At 43.6% G+C, this 20,299-nt stretch overlaps 1 protein-coding gene across 2 annotated transcripts in view; it reads left to right on the forward strand.

The window, feature by feature from the left end:
- tcf7l1b (transcription factor 7 like 1b) overlaps positions 1-16,981 on the forward strand; it is a 32,905-nt gene extending 15,924 nt beyond the window's left edge. The window contains exons 4-12 of one of the 2 annotated variants that reach the window (XM_071923620.2): positions 3,889-3,972; positions 11,071-11,206; positions 11,340-11,442; positions 12,300-12,383; positions 14,531-14,671; positions 14,817-14,979; positions 15,086-15,193; positions 15,404-15,455; positions 16,112-16,981. In XM_071923620.2, the coding sequence (XP_071779721.1) occupies positions 3,889-3,972; positions 11,071-11,206; positions 11,340-11,442; positions 12,300-12,383; positions 14,531-14,671; positions 14,817-14,979; positions 15,086-15,193; positions 15,404-15,455; positions 16,112-16,590 (1,350 nt within the window). In that variant the 3' untranslated portion in view covers positions 16,591-16,981. The remainder of the gene's footprint in view (positions 1-3,888; positions 3,973-11,070; positions 11,207-11,339; positions 11,443-12,299; positions 12,384-14,530; positions 14,672-14,816; positions 14,980-15,085; positions 15,194-15,403; positions 15,456-16,111) is intronic. The other variant, XM_071923630.2, reaches the window with a different exon arrangement.
- Positions 16,982-20,299: the final 3,318 nt, after the last annotated feature.

A 20,299-nucleotide genomic window follows, 5' to 3' on the forward strand; every position in this document is an offset into this window, starting at 1 on the left:
AAACAAGAGCGCAATGCAGGTCAGACCAGCTCAGCTGCTTGTCGTTTCCCCATCAATTAAACACTAATTAGCACAATGACTGTCGAGGTTTGCTTAAGAATTGTCAATGTAATTGCCTCTAATGTCGGCAAACAATGGGTCTTAATGCAAACCCTGAGACAAGGCGGGGGCTACTTATCACATTGTCTTTGCCCTGAAAGCCTTAATTGTATTTCATGCATAGATCAGGTTGAGGTGTCAATGGCCCGGCATGAGCAGGTGATATCGGCAGAGCAAACCAGGGAGGGACTGTTGTGTTGGGGCTTGACAGGGCTATTGTCTAACTTGCTGTTCATATGGGTTGGGGAGGGTAATTAACACCTCAGCCAAACAGCACGCTGTGTGGCCCATTTGTTTTCTGTTGGGGGGTAAAAGAAAACAATGGGGAGGGGTTCTCCACACAGTAGGTGATTGACATTATCTGCTGGAGCAATCCATGGAGGCATTCCTGCTGCCCCGCTATTCAGCGGAAGGGGGGTGAAGCCATTGCACAAGGTTTAGGCCTCGTCTGAGCCGCCGCTTTATAAATATTCACTCCTTTAGTTGTTGTAGCAGTCTATTTGTTTGCTCTTGATGTTTAAGTAACATGCAATATACAATCTTTGTCTATATTTAAATTATATATACATATGTTTTTATTCTATTTCTTTTTAAATAGTTAGTCATAATTGTGAGGCATATGTAGAGACAACTTCATAAACTGCATAATTCTCATAATTATTGCACTATTAATATTTAATAACACTGTTATAATCAATTATATCTGTGTAACAAGAAAGTTGACTGTCTGACATCCATCACTCCCCCGCGCTGCATGTAATTCTGCTCTGAAGTAGGCAGATAGTTGGTAACAAAGTTTGGGATTTTTTCTGTCCCTTTGGCAGAGTGTCTGACTTAGTTTGACAGCAAATGTCCAGACATCTGTCTCTTCTCCATGCTCTGATGTTGGCCTGCATTATGGCACCACACACTTCAGAGATGACAAAGACACTTGGCCGTGTTTTCCTCAGCTCTGTGAGAGCAGTGTAACAATTAGAACCCAGCTCTGGCAGGCCACATGCCCCAGAGCATATGTTGTATTCTCTCTGTTCGAAAAACCAAAGGGCTCCAGCGTAGCTTTTTGGAAATTTTCTGTGGCATCATTGCCACCTTTGTCGCATCTGGGTCCTTTAAAAGTAGCACATTCTACTGATGTCTATTCTGAGTGTTGGAGGCAGCGGGGAAGGCTGGAAGACAATTAGAGAGCTATGAAAATGGATCAGCTAAACTTCACTTTAGTTACACAGTTCTTTCAGTACTCTGTCCGACTCTGTTTACCAGAGCTTCCAGCTCCCATGCTGAAACAGACATTGCTATGGGCCCCAACCATATGTCTGTTCAAATTGTGTTTGTTTCTAATAAAATAAGGGCATCTGCAAAGCATTACTAAATGTCCTGAAGTTTAATACAAAATGTAATTGCTGATATTAGCTTATCTGTGGATTCAATCTTTTACAAACATTTAATAACACTTAAGCCATGTGTTAGCCCTTTGAATCATCAATTCGAAGTGTTGGCTCTTATTCCAGTGTCCTGTCTAACTTTTTTTCCCTTGTACTTCCCTTTATGTTCTTTTTTCACTCTAAAACTGAGACTCGGCGAGTTTTCGCTGAGCAGCATGGCCCGCGATTCCTCGCCTTTTGTTTCCTGAAACAACTCTGGACTGTACCCAGACACCCTCCCTCTCCCTCTCATGTGTTAGTGAGTGGTGTGCTGCTGTAGTCTGGACTGTTAGAGGGGTAGGAGCTAATGTGACAGTGTGCGGTGGCATTACCTGGGTGGATGTTTCAGGGAGTCTGTGAACAGTTGCTCCATAGGGCACACTGGCAATTAAAAAAAGTAGGCGCTTAGAAAAAAGTGCCTGGGGGCATGTTCCTCAATCCTGGCAGAAGCTGTCAAATAAGGGCTGGATTGGGTGGGAGAGTTGGGGTGGGCATGGCCAGGCTAGACCAAACGCTCACAATAGCGCTTGTTTCATTTGTGGAAGGACTCATGATTGACATAGATTAGACAGAGAAAACTGCATTGTTTTGGATTTTCTCTCCGGAGAGTAGCATTCATTAGGCACCATGCACAGAGCAGAGTAAAGTTTCAATAGGGAGCTAGCAGCCTCTAAAAGCAACTGCCTCCTGACAGTTGTATGGACTTGGGCCCATTAGTTGGAACCTACGATTCAGCCTTGAGCAGTATAGTGAAAATGAAGAGGGCTGATGTCAACTCCAAGAATTTCCCCCCTTTTCGAAGGGAAAAAGGGTCCCCTTCCCCCTCCCTCGGTGCTCTGTTGGACCCCAGCTGTCAGGAAACAATACCCTCTGCCTGCTCCGACAAACTCATTCCTGAAAATGTTTTTTTCCCTTCGCTCCCTTTCCCCCTCCTGCTATAATGTCTTTTCCATTTTTAACCCACGGCCATCCAAGCTTCCTTCCTCCTTACAAACCCCCGAGTGATGAATGAAGCTTTAAAAATCAAAACCTGAATGCATGACTCCTCCAGTTTGCTTATTTGTCATCGTTTATCTGCACCAACTTTTTAAAAGTAGGAACAACTTTGTATATTCCATGCCGGTTTAGTCAGTAATTCTAAGTGACAAATACTATTTCTTGTCTTTTTTATTCAACAAATGTTTGCTATGGGTGGATGTCAGATTGTTTGTGCATTGCTGGAATTCATATAAGCGATGCTAAATAAAAAAATAAATGAAATGATAGTTTGCATATCAACAGCTGCAGATGCATGGTGAGATGGAGCAACTGCATCTCACAAACAGAATTTATGACCCATACTACAATTCCATGCCCAAAAGGCAACTTAAAGAGATGAAGTACGATACCCTAATGTCTCTACAGTGTGTCTACATGGGCCTGCATGAGCAAAACATAAGCTATAATATAAAACCCTTTTAATTAATTTGAAATTGTACCAGGGAGAAAATCCACATGCATGACAATCTGCTGTATCCGGTATTTAAACTGATTCATAAACCAGATGGTTGAGCTTTTGGAGCTCTGGCTCCATGCTATCTCCATTGCTGAAGGACAAAAAAAAAAATGTCAACTTGTTGTAGCGAGCAGTAACAGCCTCTCTTTGAGTATGCAGATCCTGCTCCATGGCAAAGGCGGCATAGGAATCGGCAGCCGCAATAAAAATGAATGTATTAGGAAAGCTCTGCAACAAGGAGGAGGAAAAGCAAACACTGTGCACAACCGCTTATGATAACTTTGATAAGAGCATGAAAAGTAGTGACAGTGAGGAGGGGGTGGGGTGTTGGGGTTGGTTTGGCTTGGGTCAAAAGGCCAAACCAATTGAGCAGGATAGACAGGAGTTAGCGTAGCGTTCCCAGCCCAGCCTTTCACTGCTCTGGTGATGGGGCTTCCTTCCAGCTGTCTCTTCCCACCCGCTCAGCGATGGGCGCCCACAGCTGGGCTCTTGTTTTTCCTTGACAAACGGCAATTTCACAGTCTTCCACCAGTCCGCTGCGTTCACATTGCTGTCTCCCCCCATGCCAGAACTCACTGTCTGGCTCCAGCAGCAATGTGGGTCTCATACAGGTATCTGTCGGAGTTCCTCTGCTGGCTTAACGCCATTCACACTGTTTATATACGCTCTAGGAAAAGGTGCAACCCATACAGTTCAGCCGCAGTAAATACTAGTGAGTTTGTCTCATAGCAAAATATGTCCTCAGATCACGCCTCTTTTTTGAATGCATGTTGTTGAATGCTGTATGTTTGGATTATTTGTGAGTCTACACATTATGTCTGGTTTTGCTACCTGTGCATTGTTTCACACTACTCCTTGCACTCTCACCCACAGTACCTGCAGATGAAATGGCCTCTTTTGGACGTCCCAGGATCTGCAGGACTAAAAGACTCCCGTTCTCCAACCCCAGGGCATTTGGTAAGCAGACACTAACAATGCCATCCGTCCATTAACAGCTACCCCCACAACCCCTAGCAGCTCCCAGGACCCGCAGCCTCACTACTAAACAGCCATCCAGCCTGGCCATACTACAATAATTCAATCCTCCATAAATCACTCAGGTTTGAACCACCTAGCTATTCACGAGCTTTCCCACACAGGTGAGAACTAGTCATCATGGTGTCTCGCTCCGGCTAGACAATGCGGGACCTCAGCAGACCTGTTTGGTGTGTGGTTTTGCTGAAGGAGGTGTGCTCAGGGCTGATAACGTTACATAAACAGCAGTTTCGTAGCTCAACATTTTGTGAAGTGTGGAGCATCCAGCGTATCACCTGTTTGATCGTATCAGAGTGTTCTCTGTTAGGGAAGTCGTGTTCGTGTCACTACACTGCAGGCAAATAGCCGCTGTTACTCAACTGTTGACCTTATATATCCTGGCTAGACGTGCCTTGAGGTTGTGGTGGATTCGCTGGATCTCATAATTGCAATGATGCACATGACAAAGTCCTCATTGAACACAGTCAATGGGAAACTGTTGTGTAGGGAATGGAGTTTGCCCATGGGAATCCAGGGCTGCTCTGTGGCTGACTTCAGTCTCAATTGGAAGGCAATTAAAGATATTTTATTACAATAAATGCTGACCTGTCAGTGACTCTCTGAGCATGGTTGATTTGTCTGTGGGACACAGCAGCTGCTGTGCAATGTTTTGCTCCAGCCAAATGATTTTAATTTATTTACTTAATGTGTAACATTATGAAATGCATGAGTCCATATTGTAGGGAAGCAAAAAAAGAAAAACAGTCAGAACAATGAATGGGATAACGGCAATTGAATTTGGAGGAAATGAAAGAGAGCGTTGACGAGGAGGTTGAGTTGAATTGTTTCCATTCTGTCTTTCCATGGCTGCTGCTCCAGGATTCACTTTAAATGAAACTTCATTTGGCTCTGTGTCAGCTTGTTGTCTTTATTTGTTTGACCTCTATCTCTATTGAACATCATTGAACCAGGAAGGTCAATAGAGACAGAGACATTGTAGATTATGACCGAGAAATTGAATGAGGGATTTAACTGTTTTCAGGGAGAAATTTTAATTGCCTCTCTTGTTTTAAATGTTTGTTTGAACTTTTGTTTAGTAAAACATTTACTCTCCTTAGGTATGTGAAACTTTCTTGGACTTTTCCTGCATATTTTACCCATTATCCAAATGCTTGTGGTAAATGTTATTTAAATCCTCTACATATAGGAGCCTATGCTTACATGTATAGGCTTTACTTTGTCGTCAGCATAGTCTGGCTTGTTCATATCTGGATTGCTTGATTCAATGACAGTACAGCTTACAAAAATGTTTGATGATATCAAATATGTCATGGTAGGTGTGGACAATAAGAGATACAAGAATTTAATAATTGTGATTGAATGGCACTGCTATAATGAATGGGCACCTCAAGTCCAAATGAATCGTCAAGGACAGGAAGGTAAATAGGACATAAAGTTCAAATGAAGCGCTTGAATTGCCAGATAAAGAATATGGGACGACATTATCGTAGAATTCATATAATGCAATCTTTATTTCTTTTTAACGCGGCTTAAGAGGCAACAAAGCTCAGCGAAAGTATAACAGCTAGCTTTCATCATGTGAACACAAAGAGGAAGTCAACGTGCTAGATCTGGTGATGTGTGACCAAAGGGTCATTTGATGTGTGATGGGAAGCTCTAATACCGGGTACGGCATACCCTGGGCAGGGAGGATAGAGAGCGAACCGCCCCGCTGTGCCCTTACCCCCCACACTGGGCCAGAAGCCCACATGCCCCTCTGGTGTGCTGCTGACAGGGAGCCAGGCTGATTATGTGCTCATTACTCCAGCAGAGGAGAGAGGGAGTGGGAGGGGAGCAGCAGGCTGGCTCCCCAGGCCTGCAGGCTCCCCAGGCCCCAACACTGCACTAATGAGAGCAGGGGGAGCGGATGGGCACACACAGGGGGCCAGGGATTACTGCCCAGGGCCAACAGGAGCCAGAGAGAGACCTGAGGAGAGGCAGTCAGGAGACACCGGCAGGCCCTCCTGAAGCAGACCTGTACTCCTGCAGCCGTTTCGCAAGCATGTGTTAAATCTGACAACGTTGTGTTTTTTTTTCACGATGGCCTGGCATGGTTTTATCCACTATTGATTATGCGGAATCTGCTCGTAGGCACGCATGTATATCTTATATATCATGTGCATACAGGCATAGTGTTAGCTTACTGATAAGGCTTTTCCAGTCTATCGGTCGACAGGTCTGCTCAGTCAAGCGCCTTTGCTGATTAATAAATCATCTACTGGCTGCACTACAGCGAGCCATCAGATGATGACAATGTTGATATTCCGATTTCTCCTGAATGAGATCATAGAGCGTTTCCTGCCGATGCCTACAGAGAGCGACGCATTGTTATCGGCGAAGTGCGTGTGCTTTGACTTCTCTGCTCACGCTGGCCGCGTGGAACAAGAGAGGAGGATGTAAAATAGAAATCAGAGCCTTCGGTGGATGCGAAAGTCCAGGGAAAGGCTGTCCTGTCACTGTGCAGATTGGGTCCATAAGGCCTGTATGCTAATCTGGAGCCTGCTCTGGCCTGAGATCCTCAATTATTCAACAGACAGGTTTGTTTAGCATTCAGTTGGTATTGCTTTTGGTAGTAATGGCGGCGGTGGTGGTAGTGGTGGTGGGGTGGGAGGATTGGGAAGAAGGGAACAAGCTTTTCTATGAATACGCGCCCCCTCCACACACACACACACACACACACACACACACACACACACACACACACACGCGCACACACACATACGGCACCCCGAAACCCCCATATCAGCTCCTGTGTTCAGAGGGCTGCCTCTTCATGAATAATACATCAAAGGCGCTGCAGGGCCAGGTGATGCAGTATGGGAAACTTGTCAGTCCATCAGTAGTGGCCGAGCTGGACCAAAGAGGAGAGGAGAGGAGAAGAGGAGAGGAGAGGAAGGGAGGAGAGGGAGGAGGAGAGGAGAGGCGGGTCTGCTGTCTCCATTATGTGCATATAGTACTCATCACCACAACGTACCAATTCACAGTCATTACCACCATGTTGATAATGCTGTCAGGGCTGCATACTTCCTTCACTGAGGTCATTCAGTCGCTCACGCTGATTTGTCCATGAGGCCCATTCTATGTGGCCATTACTGACTATAGTGACTGGCACTATTATGCTGGATTAAAAGGAGCTGTGACTCTCTAATGAGGTAGCACTGACCTGAGTGTCTGTCCCACAGTCGCTTATCAGATCACGGCTCACTCAATGCTGAAATATGGGCTAGTCTTAACTTGACAGGCACAGGAGAATCCCCCTCTTTGTTTCAATATTGTATTACTGTCTAGAGTAATCACGGCGACGAGGGACCTGGCCTTGTCAGCGTGTCATAAGTCACTTAGTCACCAGATTGTTTAAGTGAATTGAAGTGGCAAGGTCTAGAGCAGCATTCCAGAGATGCCTTTTGTCTCCCTCCAAGTGTCCATTGCAATTTTCAACTCGTCGGACCGTACGACAGTTTTTGCCGAGATATTAACCGAAAATGATGCGCTTTTTTTTTTTCTTACAGTGATACATATACTCGCTTTCGACCCATATTTTTCCAACAGACCTTTGACTGGGAGTCCTGTGAGATTTTCCCATTTTGCATTAGGCAGTGAACAACCAGGATCCATCATGAAATCAAAGGCTTTGGGAGGCCTGAACTGAATACTGATCGGAGGTCTGCAGTCCTGCTGGGCCACTGCAGAGACAAGATCCTCTTCAGAAATGGAATATGGAACCAGCGCTTTGATTCCACTCAAATTCAGAACATGAACAGCCTCAAATTTAGGATCACAGAATGAGTCCGCGAGTGAAGTTAAGCAAACTAGTATTAATTTCAAGTAGAGATAATGTATATCGGTGCCAATTTTTAAAAGAAAATAATACGTTACTATAGATTTATGAGGGTAAAAATACTCATTATTGGACTACGTCCCACTGAGATCGGTCCGTGTTTGTGTCGACACATGCTGTGCTGCCTGTGTGTGCCCTCTCACTTCATTTAATGATCATAGTGGACACTCACTCCACTGCTGACCCACTCCAGTAATACGACACTGCAGCGTGCCATATTATTCTAACCTGGAATATTACTGCCGTTGACCTTTTCAGAGGCGGTGACCAGACGTAAAATCCCAAGTTGTCTGTGATGAATGGCATAGTTTTGGAGTGGCTGATTCTAAAGGCATACGACACGATCAGTCCCCTCTCACGTCCGCTTCCTGTTGGCGTTGACAAACAAGGCTTGGATTTCTCAGCATGCCAGGCATTCTTTTCACCCTGTCTTTCCTGGAGTTTTGAAAGGCCTCTGAGCCTCCCACCCAGAATCGCCTAGCAGAAAGGCACACAAAGCTACGGGGTTATTCAGTTTGTTCTAAGCTCTCTTCCCCATCGGCTGTTTGCCTAGTAATTCAATTCAGATGTGCAGGATCCAAAAACATGTTTGCTTGAATGAAATCCACCCCTCCACCCACATTGACCAAGGACTGTGCTTTTCTTAGCGGTGTTCCAAGTTGGACAGCCAGGCGAGGTACTGCCACCTCGGCCTCTTCGGCTTCAAAACCTCTTAACAGACAGACATCTTTTCTCCGCACCGGCTCAGCAACTTTTTGCTATTTTTTTTTTTTTCATCGTCCTGCTACTATGTCCACTTCGCTCTAATACCAGTCGTGAGTGTCGTTACATGCTAGCTGTGAGGTATTATGCTATACTGCAGACCGGTTTTCAACAAGTCCGTCTATGTAAAGAGCGTGATTTCTGTCTGTCAATGTAGATACCATCTGGTTCCAGGTCGCTCTTTATCCGTCCTGTCACGTAGATGTTGTTTATATTTAAAACACGGCTCGTGTTCCATGTGGTTTCCTTATTACACCTTGCCTGTGGATCATGAAACCAGGCATATGAAGCTGTCATGGGCTGGATGAATATTACCTCTACACATAAAGCAACTGAATGAAGCTATTGATGCGTTAGTGTTTAGTTTTTAAGCCACGATTGAGCCATTAGTCTAGTTTTTCAATAACCGCTTTTTGTGTTCGCAGGCCTCCGGAGAACTTCATTAATTTGAATGAACTTAAAATAATCGGTTTGATTTCACATAATTTAACCCACTCCAAATTGCTCTGATTTAGAGAGAGGAATCCGCTTGATGAGGTAACCATCTCTGTCTGTAACGGACAAACTCTCCTCTCTGGAGATGGGCTCAACAGGTAGGATGCAGGTCAAAATAGTTCTGCATATGTACAACCTGCGCACTCGATTTTACTCCATATTCCGTTGGACTGCCTAACTGAAAGGCAGACTGGAGTTGCAATGTTGAAACTAGTGCCTCCGAACTTAGAAATCTGTTCAGAGCAAACACACGATTGGTGTATTCCAGAATATGAATAATTAATAGGCATCATTTCGAATTCTCACTGAACTGCTTCCCAAAATGTGTTGGCACCCAGGTCTAGAGGTCTCAAACAGCCCCCACAATATAGGGAAAATTCAGGCACATTGTACATGAAGTAGAACAACAAAGCATAACTCAAATATACATGACATGTGGGACCTGGGATTTCGACCTCGTCAGTCAACATTTTTTTCTGCCATGAAGCTATATCAAAGCCTTTTCTATGTCATATGAAATCTTGTTCCTTTGCACATCATATGCATTGACCTTATGTGCTCTAGGTATAGAGAAAACATAAAGCCCTGCTGTGAGTGAAGTGATCTTAATATAGTCTTGTTTCACAGTAGTAAATATTTTCCTCACTGCATCTGGCATTACCAGAATCAAAGTGTGCTTTAGACGTGGGAGAAACAAGTTTGCTGAGGATTTAAAAGGAGGAAAAGGTTGGACCTTCCTTTAAAAAAGTGGCAGAAAAAGCATGGCTAAGATTTGGAACAATTCTAAGCAGCGTGAAGCAAGAGAGTGTACAGAAGTCTCAATGCAAACCTTGTTCCCTACCAGACCACGTTGGAGAGACGAGAGGTTGAGAAGGGGGTGGGGAGGGATATTGAAGAAAGGTTAGGCTGGAGGAACAAGACTCCTTTCTCCCCCCCCACCCCTTGACCCTCCCATGTGACAAGTTGAGCCAACAAGCGCTCTATTCAGCAGGGCAGCCAGGGGAAATGACTGTGAGGCTGAACGCTGCCTAATGAAAGTAGAGACGTTGGTTATTATTATTATTGTCTTCGTCAGCCTCATCGTCGTAATCCTGCGCAGGTCCGTGAGCGGCGCTCGGGCCGCAGTCAAGCATCTGCACTTTGTCAATGCACCGTGAAGCTTTGTTAAAATAACTAAAGCAATAATGTGACTGCTGCAAGAAAAAGGAAGTAGGAAAAAGTTTCATCCCTGGACTTTCTATTCCCCAACCCCCCCATCATGATTTATAGAGTATTGTCAGTGTTTTCACAACTGTTTAATTGATAGGTTCATCTATAAAGTGGCAGTTTACTCCCATGATATAAGCCAGGGCGACTGCTTCCCATCAATGGACTGCTGACAAAATGTGCAGTAGATAATGTTTCCAGTTGTTTATGGGTATTCAGTTTACCTTAGCCTGATTGTGTGTGTTTGTTTGTGGGTTGCTGGTGTGACTTTTGGACTGGTGGCGCTGTTGTTTTTCTTGTTGGACTGAACAAACAGTTCTCTCCTCCACTAAATGACCGTAATGGTCTTGGCATGTGTCCGCAAGGCTTTTTAGTGTTCCTTGGTGCCGGTCCAGATTGCATCACAGGGCCTGTCACACGCACAGACTGTGTTGTTTACCATGCAGGAGATTCACACATGATGGCTCCTATTCGCCTAATGATCATGCGCAATGTGTAGGAGGGTGATATGTTTGACTGTTTCACATGATACTGAGCTATAAGCATGTCACGTCTCATGCGTTACACAGAGGTGACTGTATCAGACATCGGATTCAGTCATGTGTCAGTATGTTTTGAACGTTATGTGGCAGAAGCCTCATAAACTCTGTATCCCCCTCTCTTTTTTTCTCCGACTACAGTCCAACAAGGTCCCAGTGGTGCAGCATGCCCACCACGTCCACCCACTGACTCCCCTCATCACCTACAGCAACGAACACTTCTCCCCCGGCACGCCGCCCTCACACCTCTCCCCGGAGATCCTAGACCCAAAGACAGGTAAGCTGCCTCACGGATGGACGTGTTGTTAAGCCAGACTTCGATTCACATCATTACACGGCTTCCCCCATGAAAATAGCATCAGCAGGTGTGTGTGTGTGTTAAAGCTTGTCGTCCTGTCTGACACCTGCAGGTATTCCCCGGACGCCTCACCCATCGGAGCTCTCTCCATACTACCCCCTGTCTCCCGGTGCCGTGGGTCAGATCCCACACCCTCTGGGCTGGCTGGTGCCACAGTGAGTTACTTTTACTGTCAGCACTTCTGTTTTGTTCTGAATAATTAAGAATCTATCTATTGGTACAGTAAATCAAAACTTCAGAATATTATGTTGACTTCTAAAACTATATCAACATGCCCTTATCTAAGAAATTAATTACACCAGGTATACGGGACATATTTTATGTCCTTGCTTGTTTAGTCAGCTGCTATGAAGTGGTGTGTTATCACAGAAGTAACCTATTAATGTTAGCTAATGAACATTGTTAGCTTAGTGGCTACCTTAAAACAACTACTTAGGGTGTGTTAAAGTTTGGGCAAGCACAATTACTATTTTGTTAAGGTTAAGTAAGGAAAGTGAGGTTTGGTTTTGGTAATGAATAGAAAAGCATGAAAATTTTGGCAAGAGTGATAAATTGGTAAGACGAGACGAGCGCTGGTGTCTGGTAAAACACTCTGAGGATGTGCAGGTGTTCGCACCCTCAACCCTCCCAGTGCCTTGGTCCCTATAACTCTTTGAATGCTGTTACACATCTGTTAACCCAGCAAAGCAAATTGACCCACAGTTTTCACTATAGGCCACTGTTTTTTTTTTTTAATTTATTTGTTTTTTTTTTACTGTTTTATGCTCCCTAATCTAGGTGCAGGTGTACCATATCAAAACAATAATACATGAAAATATTTGGGTTTACCAGGAAGAGTTATGAACATTTATGGGTTTTGCTACGGGTCTTGTAATCAATTGCAACGGTGCTGTTCCGCAAGCAGGGGATTTGAGTTGATGAGTAGAGGATTAGTGCTGGTGGGTTAGCTGTCAGCTGTGTTTGATCCACCTTACACTCTCTCTCTCTCTCTCTCTCTCTCTCTCTCTCCCAGGCAGGGCCAGCCCATGTACTCCATCCCCCCGGGGGGATTCCGTCACCCCTATCCAGCGCTAGCAATGAATGCGTCCATGTCCAGGTGAGTGGCTCATGTTCAGCAACACCCCCACCCTCCCAAAGGGAGATATCTAATATCTGCTGCTTAAATGACATGCTGTAATCACATTTCTCGTGCTTTCTTTGCCAGGGCTTTTAAACAGTATTGAAGGTGAAGTAAATGGCCGATGTGCAGTGGAATAATTTAAAACTCACATTGTTAATTCACATTGTTAAACTGTCGAGGCAGTAGTTTGAGGAAATAGCCTGAATCTTATTTTCGGTGCTTGATATTTCTCTGGCAGAGACGTAAAATGGGGTTTCAGGCAAAATTGCCCAACATTAACAGGCCCAATGTACTTTCCACTTCTGACACGAGATCATCAGATCAGGGCCAGCCAGTGGTGTCAGGACTACAAAGGAATGCGAGGTCTAAGTCTATCAGAGACAAGTTGAGCCTCTTAAATAGAGTGAACACATTATTGGCATTCAGTACCCCTCTCTTCAGACAGTTCTGTCTTTTCTCTCAGAGCTAAACTTCTGTGGTCAGGCCAATGTTCTGAGCCACTCCACTACACACACACAAAGATGAAAGGGCTGAGAATCGATTAGGACAAATCAAAGCTCATCTGAACCTACAAGTCCCATCAGACTTAACTCTCTGACCCTCTGTCAAAATTGGAAAGATTTGTAGCGAGCCTTCCGGTGTTAGTATGAAATGAAATATTCAAAAGGGCCTCTGTGATCAATAGTATCTGTAGCTCCAGCCTAAGACTATAAGATGGACTGAAACAATCAGAGAGACACCTCACACTCTCCTAAATACACCAGAATTACACCCCGTTGTTTAATATACAATTTTATGCCTCAAAATAAAATTAGGGCATGCCAAATACTGCATCTCAGAATTTTAAGAGTTCAAAATGAATGTTAATTTGAAATGTTAACCAGAGAATTTGATTTGGATGGAAATGGCATTCCGTGGCTTGCGATGGTAATTTGACAGGTACAGCTAAAACAAAAAGAATTTTAAGATTATGAATTTTAAGGGTTAAATCCTATGGACACAACATAAGCCTGCATAATACTGCAATTTCCATGAATGTTAACACGGGCAATATTTTCAACATTTTGAGCTTGACTGCACTCCCATCACTTGGATCAGCAGTGAGTGATTTATCAGGCACCGAGTCTATAAAAATACAGCAGGCTTAGGTTTACTCCCAGAGGAAAGCGATGGCACTCCCTTGTTAACGTAGGGAAAACTGTAAAATGCATCTCAGGTGAAATTGAAATGAAAGCGCAATATCAGACCTTCATTCCCACAGATATGTTATTAGATTGCATTGTTTGGAGACTGCCTACTTGATGTAGGGCTGTTTATTGGTGCACAATCAAAATGTGAATATTGAGTGAGCAGTCAAAACAAGCAAAAACATCATTATCTATCTGTGTGTGTGCGTTTGTCATCTGGACTCGGCTTGAGCTTGTTGCTTTTTACCCCTTACCAAAGTATCTTTCACCATGTAAATAGTCCTGTACCTTTAACAGTAGCTGATGTTCGCCTAGAAAAGCTTCCGTAATTGAGGTAACATTGGGTCTGAGATGCAGCTAGAAGCATATATAGCATAAGGTAAGGCGGGTGTCTCTGGACGCACATTAAGCTTTAAGTACAAGGCTGTGTGTTGTGACTCATGACAGTCTGCGGAACATTTTATAAGACTTTGCAAAACAGAGGAATTTTCCAAACTAGCATGAATTTAACAAGAGTGTGTGATAGAGGTGTATGGGACTTAATTTCCCCCTTTGTCCGTTACAATGCCCCATTGTATTAACAATTGGAAAGTGAGAGAGACACTTTGTGAAGGTGTTCTGTGTAGACGGCTGTCGAACGCCCTCCATGGTCTGGAACGTGGTGAGGAAAGTGGTTTCAGGTGTCACGGCCATGCTGTCACCATGGTAACAACACACTCCACTTTTCTCTAGCCACGGCTGAATAAAGGGGCTTTTGAAAAAGTCTTTATTTGAACAAAAACCAAGCATGTAACTCATTGTGTGTATGAATGTTAGGCTAGACAGACATAGTAAGCACAGTGAATTTCACCTGAAGGCTACAGCAGGGAGGTTATGTGGCAAGTTGGTCCAAACCCTTTTAGTCACTGTTAAAATGCTGCCTTCCTTTGCCCTCAGCTTGGTGTCCAGCCGCTTCTCCCCCCACATGGTGACTCATCCTCCGCACAGCCTCCACCAGACCGGCATTCCCCATCCTGCCATCGTCTCCCCGGCCATCAAGCAGGAGCCCAGCGGAGACATCAGCCCCTCGATGCACGCGTAAGAACAATTACATAGACATACAGTCATCTTATATATTAAAAAAAGATTCTTTACGGTTGACGCACAATGTTTACCCTTGTTGTCTCATATTCGCCAATGCCTCCAAACCCATTCACAGCATCTGTCAAATGTGTTGGATTAGCAGGAAATCCCCCGGGCCTCCCAAGAAAGAAGAAGACAAGAAGCCTCATATCAAGAAGCCGCTGAATGCTTTCATGCTGTATATGAAGGAGATGAGGGCCAAAGTAGTGGCGGAGTGCACTCTGAAAGAGAGCGCTGCCATCAACCAGATCCTGGGAAGACGGGTAAGCAGAGTATAGACATAGACGTGTGTGTGTGTGTGTGTGCATCTGTGTGTGTTAGTCCACGCTTTTACCAATCCTTTGATATCGGTTATGCCTTTGTCTGCAGTGGCATTCCCTATCCAGAGAGGAGCAAGCCAAATACTATGAGCTGGCGAGGAAAGAGAGGCAACTCCACTCCCAGCTCTACCCAGGATGGTCAGCACGAGATAACTATGTGAGTAGGACAATGAGTAGAAGAAGAGTGGGGTTACACGAGCACCCCTCTTTCTCATTCGGAACAGTCATATTTGATTGCATCAGTAATTATAGTAACACTTTTGTTCTCATAAACTGAAGTTGGCGGTGGCGTGGCAGTTTACTTTCACTTTGATAGTGAACAGTTTTTTTTTTTTCCCTGACCACATTGTTTTGTTTATCTGCGCAGGGAAAGCGGAAAAAGAGGAAGAGAGATAATAAGCCAGACTCAACACCAGAGGGTAAGGGGCCTTTTCTTTCTGACCTTTTCTTGTCAAATTGGGATAGGGCAAAAAAAAAAACTCCTGCTGAAAATAACACACAGTGAGAGCTCCATTTTACTTACAAAGCTCAACTGATGGGTCCAAGCAACCTGTGACACAACACTTTTATTTTTATTTATTCTTTTATTTTCGGCATGGATCCTTTCCTTCACTAACACTTTTATACTAACTTCTCTCCTCCCTCTATACTTTGACAAGCAGCATATGAGGTTCAGTGCTAATAGTGGCAGGTATGTCTGCTGTTGTGTAATGGCAAGACCGCTGCAGTCTGCAATCCGGTCTAACAGAGCGCTCCAGCCTCATTTCAGTGCACGTTTTTCATGTTCAGCGTCACATGTATGTTTGGTCGTGGTGAGATTTTTTTGTTTGCATCACACATGCATACCATACGAATATGTTCAACATCATGTTCCACTCCCCGTGTTGAACTTTGTTTTCAAACAGATTTGAATCCTCTGTGTGTTTTCGACCTTCCGCTGCTATCATCCTCACTGTTTTAATAACCGCCGTTCAGTTATGTCACCGGCAGCGTTGAGGGGCTTGTACCAGATTTTTTAAGCCAACAGCAAATCCATAATTTACCCTCTTTGTTTCTGTTTTTTTTTGTCCCCCAGACTTCTCGATAAGAACCAAGAAGCAGTGTGTGCAGTACCTGCCCTCGGAGAAGATGTGCGACAGCCCCGCCTCGTCCCACGGCAGCATGCTGGACTCGCCCGCCACTCCCTCGGCGGCGCTGGCCTCCCCGGCCGCTCCCGCCGCCACCCACTCGGAGCAGGCCCAGCCGCTATCCCTCACCACCAAGCCGGAGGGACGCATGCACCACCACTTCCTATCCGGGAAGCCTCCTGGATCCTCGTCCTCCTCCTCCTCCTCTTCCTCCTCCTCTTCCTCCTCTCAGCCCACCATCTCCATCCCAATTGGTACTTCAGGTAGCCATTCGACCACGCCCATCCTCACCCGGCCGATCCCCTTCACCTCTCTGCACCCCTCCATGCTGTCCCCCCCCTCCCCGTTCCACCAGGCGGCCCTCCACTCCCATCATGCCCTGTTCCAGTCACAGCCCCTCTCCCTGGTTACCAAATCAAATGACTAAATCTGCAAAAAGCAATTTTCTCCCCATTTATTGTGCTGTATATTGCTTTTCTTTCAAATAGGTATTAGAACAACTTTTTTTCTAAATAATGAAAAGGAAGAAATATTATTGGTCAATATTTGATCGTCTCCTTTTCTACATCTCTCAATGAAACAAAATGTATTTTTTGTAAAGTTTACTGCAGAACTGGTTTCTTTTTGATGCATTTATCCAATGAACCTCTTGTATAAAAGAACCAATGTACATAAAGTTTCTTTATAAAAACAAAAAGGAACAAAAACACATTCTCTTTCTAGCCAAAACTTGATTAATGTTAGTATTAAGTTTTAAGTCATAGTACTGGCCAATAATTGCAGCCCCCTTTTCAATTCTGAAGTGTGTGCCCCCTTCTTTGACATGTTAAATAAACATTTGAAATTGTTTCTTAAAAGAAATGTCTCATTCTCTGTTTTCACATGCACTTTAGACCACGTTTAGTGACTTAATAAGGAGAGTTTTCTTTAACAAGGTATTGTGGTTTTGGTTATTATTCCCATAATTGTGACCACAACATATTACCAGTTGATAATAGCTGCCTTTTGTAGGTATTTAGAATGTAGCCATAGGGAGCTTTACAGTTTTATTAAAGTCACATTGAAAATGAATAAAAGTCCACGACACACCTGTTACTTTTATAGGCTTTACACTCTGTTCCTGATTTTGTTCTACAGCAGAGATTCTTGGTAGCAGACATAATTGGGTTTTGGTAGCATTATTTGTCTCTCTAGCTCTAAACAAGGAACATCTTCATGAAAACCTTGCTGATAGTGGCAGGGAGTCACAATCAAGTTTAATGTTTAATAAGCTGAATTTAGGCTAACCACACTGGAAAATGAGAGTCTGAACCAGGGTAACAAAATTTGAAGCCAAAAATAAATACAAATAAAAAAATAATAGACATCTGTTCCTTCTTGGAATATAGAGTCCCATAACAACGACAAAAAAGCAGGTCAGCCCCCTCCCCGGCACACCGAACCCTGCTCGCTCTCCCTGTTCCTCTTGCACTTTTACTGCATCTTTATTCACCGTTTGGCACACTGCTAAGGCTTTAATTAACTCAGAGGTAATGGGATGTAGCCCCTGGGACCTCATTAGGCAATTCAATTAGTGAAAAATACACAAGGTAGGTTACAGTTTTTGGTGGCTTTGGAGATGAGGAGTAGTGCCAGGGATGGACCAATTATGTTGGAGCGGGGGGACCGGCCTGGACGAGCACACTGGACTCCCCCCGCAGATATTAGGCTTAGACCTGACCAGGATCTCACCTATGAGGATCTATAGCGCCGGGAAATGCTGTTCAACTGTCTTTGAGCTGATTGGCCCGTTCAGAATGCTAGTTTGACAGATAAAGCTGAGTTAGCACATAGCACGGAGCGTAGCACCATTAGACACAATCAGCTCATCCATAATAACTAAAACAGCATGCTGATTGAAAGACCAGTTTTTTGGGAGTCTATGCTAACTGATTTAAGGTTATAGATGCTATACTAATGATGTTACAAATGTCATAAATTTGTAGGAATTTACTCAAAATGAGAAGAAATGTAATAATGCTAAGTTATTAAACCGTAATGGTGAACGGTCATACTCAGATATTATTATCCCAATGTTATCAGACAAAATTACCACTCTCTCTCTCAGACTGGCATCTTCCTGCTGTGGATTTAAAACAGCAGACAGGTGGACTAAGGATCTGTTTCCGTTTTGGCCCCACGGTGAGGCACCAAATTGTCAGTCTCCCCACTCTGTTTTAAGCAAATCATTAGCCATAATAAGTCTTTGCTTGTTTGCCTTTCTGTCTTACATCATTCCAGGCAGAAGCCATAGTCTCTTGTGCCATGGCTGCCTACTCTGAGCCACTTCACCAATCCGTCACTGAAATTACAGGTAATGAGTTGTCAAAACAGCCAGCCAATCTGTCTCCTCAAGGCCATACATCTATTGCAATGTTCAATTCTCCAAAGACAATCCCTCCATTATGAAGCTACGAGTCTCCAAGCGAATGACTTCAAATATACCGGTTATTCCAGGTTGTTTTGAAGCAAAGCAATGTATTTCTGCCAGCACATTTCCTTACCTGCCCCCTGCTTATTTTTATGTTACCTTGAGTGTTATTTCATTGAAGGGAATTATTAAAATATGTTCATTACAACAAAACTTAATAGATGAAAATCTGTTTACCCTGTTGCATGTGTGCAGTATTTTAATGAGTTAGTACAAGTACATGAGCAAGTAGGATTTAAAAGCATGGGCTTCTTGTTCAGTTTTGACATGGAGTTGCTAATGAGAAGATCATGCTTGAGAAAGGAATAGAATAGACTTCTATTTGAATTGAAATAGCAGGTATGTTGTTCACATGCACCTCTCAAATTGCAATACATCACTGTTTTTACCTAATAATGTATTTGGTTGCCTCTCTACTCAACATCTGCCATGTAAGCACGAGGTCAGATTTAATACATGTTAATTTTGCTCATTAAATTCTTCCAATCTCTTGCCAAGGTTCTTTTTTGGGCCTTCCTTTGATCTTGAATTTATTCCAGGTTAACCCTTTGATATTTCACATGTGTGACGTTGAACTAAGAACTGTCAACTGGCCATTTGAGAAGTCGCTAAAATCTTTAAAATTGCAAGTGATCCGCTGAATAAAACAGAAAGACACAGCCATCGGCCGTATTTAAATGTCCACATTGCCAATCAGAGAAGGCCAATATTGTATTTTCCATTGATTTCATGACCTTAATAGTCCTACTAATACCAGGATATGGGGAATGGTATGTGTTTGCTTCATGTGTGGTTTTCCAAAGTGATATTAATTGATTGTTTCTGTAACATTCACTGAGCTTAGCAAGACTCAGCTGGTGTCTTTGTGAAGATAGGTATGGCTGGCTGTGAGCTTAAGAACCTCCTTAATGTATTATTCATACCCATTTGACCTTAAAGATGGAAATGCAAATGGGTGTCAAGAATGAGAGGGATCATCTGACTTTTCAAATGTCAAATAGCCTGCCACAATTAAGACATATTCATTACAGGAATCCACAGGTCCCCCGTTTCCAGCTGAGATGTAAAACACCTCCAATTAACATTTCGATGATTATCCTATCTCTCAATATCTGGGTAAAGCCAAGCTACTGTACACCCTCGGGCTGAGAGAAACAGCCTTTGTCTTTTATTTTGAGATATGTATGGGCCCCATCACCTGAATGAGAAATCATTATAATATTCCTATAGTATTCTCATATAGTGACTTTAAGTGTGTTTATGGTACTCAGAACTTATAGTGACTGTATTGTACTTTATGGTATTTATTTTGTATCTCTTTAAAAAATTGCATTACTATAATATGCCTATAATATTCATATAGGATAATAGTAACTATTTCTAGTTTGCTGTAATATTTGTTATTCTTAATAGTTGCACAATGTGCAAAATTCCAACATCTTAAGTGTCAACATCTATCAACCCCCCCCCCCCCCCCCCCCCCCCCCAACACACACACACACACACACACATACACACCGGAATCCAGTTAAAATAATAGGCCTATGTTTCACTTTTTTTTTTTTTTTAATTGCTCAGCATGTCACTACTGCCATCTGTCGATAAAGTCGCACAACAGCAACAGTAACGTCTCCGGAGTATTTTCCCTGTCGTGTCGCAGTCGGCC

This window comes from Centroberyx gerrardi, chromosome 8 (assembly GCF_048128805.1).
Source record: "Centroberyx gerrardi isolate f3 chromosome 8, fCenGer3.hap1.cur.20231027, whole genome shotgun sequence".
Taxonomy (NCBI): domain Eukaryota; kingdom Metazoa; phylum Chordata; class Actinopteri; order Beryciformes; family Berycidae; genus Centroberyx; species Centroberyx gerrardi.